This window comes from Phragmites australis, chromosome 5 (assembly GCF_958298935.1).
Source record: "Phragmites australis chromosome 5, lpPhrAust1.1, whole genome shotgun sequence".
NCBI lineage: Eukaryota > Viridiplantae > Streptophyta > Magnoliopsida > Poales > Poaceae > Phragmites > Phragmites australis.
In genome coordinates, this window is record NC_084925.1 from 42,092,702 (window position 1) to 42,100,682 (window position 7,981).

The window sequence follows — 7,981 nt, forward strand, 5'->3', positions numbered from 1 at the left end:
AAGCAAACAGAAGATTGGTACAGAGGCTTAAATATTTGCAGTACGATATCGCCGGACATCAGCACCCTTTGTACTCCACAAACTGAGCGCGATTGCACTCAAAGCACAAACGACCTTTTGTACTCCACAAACTGAGGGCGATTGCACCGAGCACAAACTAGAGTGCATAGCCAAAGCGAGAATGTGAAATGCTAAAGTATCACTGATAACTAATAGCATGGTTTGACATTAGCTGAGTGCGAAGTTGGCGAAGATTAAGTTTATTCCGAACTTCGCTGGAGTCAGGGACCAAGTATGATTTCTATTCTCATTACTAATTTAATGTAACGTAATGAAATCATGGAACAAAACAAGGTTTCTTACTAACTACTATCGTTTTCATGATGACTCTCTGCTGGTAACAACTCCAGCTTATGGTGATGTGACGTGACGCTACTAGAACGTGACGCTCCCTAGTAGCCCTCTTCCGCGCAGCTAAGCTGCCAGCCTGCTCTTTGACACCCAGAACCCCAGCCTTTTCATTCATAGAATGGGGTTTCTCACGGACTTGGCATTATCCTACGCTACAATCCAACCAAAAATGTGGCCCAAGCTGCTGGGCCACCTGATGGCCCAAGGCTGCATCATGTTCCCAATTAGATCTTCAGGTCATCCGACATTGCAGAAGGTATACAGTGCGTCGTCAGAATGTCCTGAGTAGCAGCCTTTGCAGTTTTTGTCTCGAGGACCACAATCTGTCAAATCATACATGATACATCAGTTACTTCAGCCAAATAATCAACTACATTTAAAAAGGATCCTGACAGTTACTCTGGAACAATTTTTGATCATGTATCGTGATAGCTGACTGTTTATTTCAATCATGTATTAATACACACACACGATAACACCACGTTTAAGGCCAATTTGGCAAGAGAGATTATTTGCTAGCGCCGAGTAATCATGATGATCTAGAGGAATAATAAATGTATTATTTGAGGGAAAACTGTCCCTCAAATTTCAGGTACAAGGTAACGTGGGATGGCATGAGAGATGCTTCTAGCAGGAAAAGCCAAATAAAGAACTAAAAGAAGGAACCAAAGGATACCTGGTCATACTCCAGATCAAACTTCAAAAATTCATCCTTGCAATTTTCCACCATGGTCACTAAGTTCTTCAAATTTTTTACAGGCTGACCGTTGAAAGCAAGAACCTACCGACAGTATGAAAATAAAGATTTTCAGTCACCACACTGGAGCAGAAAAAGGCATTATCTAAGAGGTCCTTAGCTTCAAGCCTTCAACAACAATATATCTGCAGGAATTGCTAATAGAAGTCATGCTAGTGACCTCAAACGAGAACCTTTTATTACCTGAGTATTGACAATATCTTCATAACCGATATTGATATCTGCCACAAGCACCTGCAAGGGTACAGTACAAGACATATCATCAAGTTAGAAGCTGAACGACGATACCAGTTAGTTATGGAGAAAAAATGACTAGCTGAAACATATTAAAGAATTGTTCATGAACAGTTAAAATGGGAAGAGTTTGAAACCTGTGATACCACCAGAAGCTGTTCATCAGGTGATTCCGCCATTGCATGTAAATGCTTCACCAACAACTTGACAGGCGCATCATATTCATAGTCTTTTCCATACTGATACATAAGAAACATCAATTAGCTTCAGGGATGAAAGACAAAATCATCATTTAATAATCCTAATAAGTTCAAAGAGATGTAAGAAGTAGTTGCAGCAGAAGGATAATTAACATTAGGATTTAAACAAAGTCCTGTGTGATTTGAAAAACTTCTTGGGTATTGTTGAAAGAATATTTGTGTCGGTCTGGGTGTGGGGGACTAGGCTGGTAAGGTCGACTTTAGCTAAAAGCGGCAATTAAGGAAGCTTACAAAACACTGGTCCTCAGTTATGGCCCTAACACTAACTGTTTCACAAAATAGGATCTTAAGGGACTTGCTTCTCCTCACTATTTTTGTCATTAAACCGGCAACATGTGACCCCTACGACCTTGGCAGACAAACACACACATCATAGTCTAGGATATTAGGAAATTATATTGGCAATATAAATGTAGCTCAAAATGTATAGTCTAGGATATTAGGATCCATGCTTGGATCCAAAGGCTTAGACTCTCATACCACGAACCAGCGTATGAAAAATGGAGCAAGCTCAACTCATTCCAAAAGCCCAGACCAAAAAGCCCCCATCAGCCAGCCTTTTAGCCCATTCCCATTTAGAAAAGATAAGAAAGAGGAAAAGAGAAGCACTCTAGTGGGAAACTGGAAATGACAGAGGCGACGAGCTCGAGCTCGGGCACGTAGCTCATGCGTTGCTCCAGCCACCTTGCCGCGCTCGCCGATGACTCTCCTGCTACTGAAGCCACCCGCCCTCCCTACCTACGCCACCCGCCACCAAGCTGCGGCTCTAGCCCTTTTCCCTCTCCGGATCTACCGCCGCCGGATCTGCTACTCTCGATCGCCGGATCTGCCAAATCTGCAGGGAGGCTGAGCCGAGACGGGCACAGGGAGGGCAGACGGGCAGGCGTCCCGTGATTTTCCGCCACAGCGATATAGTGTCGCCATTGCGATGCTTTAGGGACACCCTAATAACTATGCACACGCATGTAATTAGAAACTGGTAATTATCACAGCTTACACCCTACTGGCCTACCAACAGCAGCTGCTACTTCAATACGGAAATCCATGGGGTGAGTTAACTTTGCTTTCTTAATAAGATCCAGAAAATATATTAATGCTGAATGCCTCCCTCGTTGTTGTGTTGAATATATATCGACAGTGAAAAACACATAGAGAATCTACAGCTCAAGGCTATAAATAAAATTTCAAAATCAAGGAGCTTGTCACTGGCTGCATATATGAAGTGAAGAATACATGCACTGTGGCACTGATCATTTTCAAAGTGTAATACCACAATATGCTCAATAGTGTTTTAAGTTATTGAATAAATTTCACTAAGAACCTATTGGGTAGAAGACATCAGTACTGGCTCCCTAGAGTATCAGAATATCAGACTATACAGGATAGAAACAACTCATATTAATACTGAGAGACTACCATTGATGTACTTGTGTTCACTGATTATTTAATGCATTGCAAGCAAAATGAGGAAAGAAGTTATGTAACAACCTCGGATCGAAGGTATGGAACAGAGACAGCTGCAAAAACAAAGCCAGCAACTATGTAATATGATGGTGGCCTGCCCTTCACATGAGCTGCAACTAGTCGCTTGTGGGTTGCTAGCCTTATTTTAAATTCATGAACTTTTGAATCACGCAGGACTTTAACAAGAGCTTTCTCGCCAGTATATTTCTGAGAAACAAGATAACTGAAGCCAATGCGCTCGCCATGCCTGAAAGGAACTGTCGACCAAAAGAAAAGGATGGTAAGAAGCAATCTTTCTGCGGAATGACAAGCCAAACAAATTAGAATGAGTTACTAGACATTTCTATTTCACTTACCATAGCTTTAAACGATACTTCCATACACAAGCTACAGTCAATACGAGTAAGAGACAAGTGAATATCTAGAGCTAGTAGGTAGTAGCTAGTATTAGTAGCACCATATAAGGCAATAAAGGTATGCCATGCATGATAGATTGGCTACTCTTATGTACAGCAAAAATGTAGTGCACTGAATGCTAACAGTTCAACTGCACAAGAAGTTGAAACAATCTTCACAAATTATGAAGCTATGACTAACCTGTTCCATCATTAGCAATGTCAACACCATCAAAGCTAAGAATAATATCAGATGGTTGTAGGCATCCAGATTCGGGAGCAGTGGGCTCCACCCTCCTAATACGAACACCCTTTTGATCTGGTTTCATCCCCATTGCTTTGCGGAGATCAGGATTTTCCATTTTTTGCCATTCAATCCCGAGTACAGGGAAACCTAAAATAATACAAAAAAAGATGATGAAAAACTGTCATGGCAAATGCCGAAGATCCAAGAGATAGATGTGAACATCATAGTACTAAGTATTACATGGAGTTATCAATGACTAAATAATTCTCCTAATATAATAAATATTGTCAATTGCATCAAAAGATCACCACCAACAATAAATAAATCAATCGGGAAAGCAATTGGTGGGCTGCTCGCACAGACTATAGATCCACAGATCGCAGAACTTAATAGTGCAAGATATTGAAATAACTGGTTGGTTGTCTCCTAATGACTCCATTTTGGAGTTACTTGATAAAGTTCACAGTAACCAACATAACTTAAAGCAACCAGTCAACCAATATTAATCATCAGATTGCAGGGCATAACTCATCGGAAGTGTAAACAATCCTTACGTGAGACCCAATGATAATCAATAATAATGCTTGCAAGGTCATAAGGAATGACCAGATCCATACACCAGTACATAACTAGAGAGCACAGATGTCAAAATCACCCAACCAAACCTAATAAAACAGCTAAGTGGTTCGAAGTAAGAACAAAACAATGTCCATTGTGCTTGAGATAACCAGTAAACCCAAATGAGCGATCATGCTAATAAAACTAAATAGCATCTTTCATGCAATTACAGAAAAGGCCAAAAGGGCAAGTTACCTGTGTATTCTCCAGATTTCTCGTAGTCTTGAATAAAGTGCTTAATAACTGGGGTGGGTATCACGTAACCTATATTCTCCGCATCTTCATGTTTGAGAGATTGAAAAGCTATACCAACACATTTGCCCCTATCATTAAAAGCTGGGCCACCTGAATTTCCTGAATTAATAGCTGCATCTATCTATCAATAAGATAAGACAAGGCCCATATTAGACAAGTTCGTAAGTAGATAAGTTATGATATCTCATAAGGTTAAAATCATGGGTAAGATCTTTCTAATAAGCTTTATTTGAAGGGAAGATAATTTTGGGAAGAAAAAGGTACCTGCAAGCCTAGAAGTTCTGTAGAACCATGAACATATGAAAGTATTTCTATCCTAGAGACTACTCCGCTTGTCACAGATATGGTATCTCCTCCGATTGGATAACCAACAACAGTGACTGCATCCTGAAGCGCCGGTAATGTTCCAAACTCAACAGGTGAGACTCCTTCCCAAAATTCATCATCACTGACAGTTAAGAGCGCTGAGATGGATACAGCAATATCAAGTTAGAATGCATACAAAACAGAAACAATTTCGAGTTAAACTATATGATAAGTTTCGCACCATAGTTTCATAAATAATGATCTATGATGTCAATAGATACCATCTAAAGTTCCCTTTTTTTTCCCCTAAGAACCCTAGGGTTCCGAACTTTCAAACCTTCCAAGCAATCGTAGTTATTATGCATCCCATTTCACGATTACATTAGACAAGCTCGACAGCACAACTAAAACTTAAAGAGAGAAAGAAATAAACAATGCAGAAAGTGGCAGGAAAGGGGAGAGCGCGCGCACCAATGTCGCATTCAGTGCCGATGGCCAGGACGGTGGCAAGGTACTTGGTGTCGGAGCCGCGCTTCTTAAGCTTAACCTGGGTGTAGTGTTCGACGGAGTGGGCATTGGTGAGGACACGGCGGCCGCCGATGATAAATCCGCTGCTGCTGGAGCTATACTGCCGCTTCCTCTGCCACGGCAGCGAGAAGTTGGGCTCCGTGTGCACGCAGAACACCTTCACCACCGCGTCCATGCACGGCACCACCCGCACCACCTCCTCCCAGCCCGCCTCCGCCACCGCGTCGCCTCCATTAGCCACCGGCTTTAACTCCCCGCAGCGGGGCGGGGACGGCGGGCGCGACGCTTCTGCGTCGGCTGGGGCCTCGCGGCGTCGCGGCTTGCGGCCGCGGCGGCCCGCGGCGGCGGGGACGGGGTCGGGCGCAGGGACCGGAGAGAGGGAGGAGCGGTCGGGGGAGGCCGTGGACGCCTTGGGGGCCTTGCGGCCGCGCTTGCGCTTGCGCTTGGAGGCGGAGGTGTCGTCCATGGAGGCGGGCTAGGGTTTCGCGGCGCGGAGGAATGGCCGAGCCGAGGAAGAGGGGGAGAGGGTCAGCTCGGTCGGAGTGCTATGGACCGTTCGAGCCTGAGATGAATACGGCCGCGCCGCGCCGCGCCGGTCGGGTGGCGGGAATTGATTGTATACGTTTTCGGGCTGGGTTTACGTAAATGGATTTCTTGGATTCGAAATTTCAGTCTTGTTTGTACCATCTTTCGTATTTGCTAAGTTCGTTAGGACAGCGTCATAGTCTTAAATGTGATACTTTAACTAATAATATGCTAAATATATATATTATCTTAAATAGAAAGAGTTATATATTATGAAAGTATTTTTTATTATAAATCTATTAATATTAATCTTATGTTGTTAATTTTTATAATTTTTTAATTATTGATGATAAAAAAATGATTTAGGATAAACTTATATTTAGGATACTCCGTTATAATTGGACCAAGTGTGATCTGATAGGTGGATAGACTGATACTATGTTCGTTTAAAATAGTGTGAGAACTCTGAAGCTCATCTCTAACATCATTCATCATACCGACTATGACGCAGGCCTAACTTTGTCAGCATGGCATGATCGATGCTTCCATTTCATGAGTCCTTTTCCGATAACTGAAACTCCCCTTGAGATAGAAGAGGTGGAAATACTAGTGACCTCATGCATGTTTGGTGTGTCTGTAGAGAATCCATACAGAAGGGTAATTGACTTGATCGGTTTTTTTTACCTGAGATTTTCTCGATTTGTATTGAAAGTCAATAAATAAATTCACATCTACATAAGTATGGAATACAGTCAGCACAACAAGAAACAAAAAGAGCTAAGGATACTAGCAACCTATACAGGCACACTAATATTTCTGAATCGAGACCATAAATTACTGTCCAATTACATCAAATACCAATAACAATAGATCACAGCTCGCCAATATTACAGACGGGGCTAGGATTATGCGTGAAGCCCCGCAGCCATTCTCAGAGGTGAACGTAGGCACCGTCCACCATCAATTTACCATCAGCACGTGGGAGGATGCTCCATTTCTGCACGAACAATAGAGCGAGAATTAGAATTGCATCAGGCCTTTTGGGAACTTCTTCTAGATCGTCATTGTGTTCCACATCCTCCGTAGAGCCCAAGCTATACCTGCAAAGAGGAAAATCCCTAAATTTTAAGAGACGTTAAACAACTTTGGAAGCCAGCTCGCCCATAAGTCAACTAACGAGGTAGGGAAGCCATTCCAAGAAAAGGCTTCTCTCAAAGCACTCCATGAAAACTGTGTGAGCACGCACCTAAAAAGATATGGTTGATATTCTCAATTTTACCACACAGGCAACAGTACTGATTCCCCTTCCAGCCCCTTTTCTTAAGGGTGAAAGTGATTGGAGTTTATTATGAAGCATCTGCCATAGAAAAATCTTAATTCTGAGTGGTAATTTAGGTGCACCGATCTTCTTAGCCCCCTTACTGAAAACACACTCAAAAGTTAGAAATCTATATAAAGACTTAGTAGTGAAACTCCTTGATTTGTCTAGAACCCGATCTACCTCGTCTTCAAACTCATTCAGCTGCACATTTTGCAGCTTGTGCATCAGCTCCTCCCATTGGAGCAGATCATTATCTGTCAAACTTCTATTAAAATGGATTTCCCACTCATTATCTACATAACAGTCAGACATTAAAGATTCTGAATTATCACACATCCTGAAAAGGGCAGGTAACTGGATCTTAAGTGGAGTTTCTCCCAACCACACATCCTTCCAGAAAAAAAGACTTTATTACCTTTATTTACTTTATATATAGCTCCTCGTTGAAAAAGATGCTTGACCTTGTGCAAACCCTGCCAGAACTGGGAAGTTCCTCTATGTTTGAAAGTGAAGAAGTTACCATCTAGCATGTATTTAGCTTTGAGAAGTTTGAGCCAGATCTCCTCCTTCCTTAGTAAATCTTGTCAATTCATTTGACAAGTAGGCATTCATTCATGATCATTATGTTTAAAATACCAAAACCACCATAATCTTTAGGCC

General features: G+C 42.2%; 1 protein-coding gene across 1 annotated transcript; it reads right to left on the reverse strand.

Moving 5' to 3' along the window:
* Positions 1–281: 281 nt before the first annotated feature.
* LOC133919770 (protease Do-like 9) lies at positions 282–6,042 on the reverse strand. Its single transcript, XM_062364271.1, has 9 exons — positions 5,419–6,042; positions 4,906–5,105; positions 4,582–4,762; positions 3,724–3,915; positions 3,151–3,383; positions 1,540–1,641; positions 1,352–1,402; positions 1,088–1,192; positions 282–734 (listed from the first exon to the last, which is right to left on the reverse strand). The coding sequence occupies exons 1-9, from the start codon at positions 5,939–5,941 to the stop codon at positions 636–638; spliced, it is 1,686 nt and encodes a 561-aa protein (XP_062220255.1). The 5' UTR covers positions 5,942–6,042; the 3' UTR covers positions 282–635.
* Positions 6,043–7,981: the final 1,939 nt, after the last annotated feature.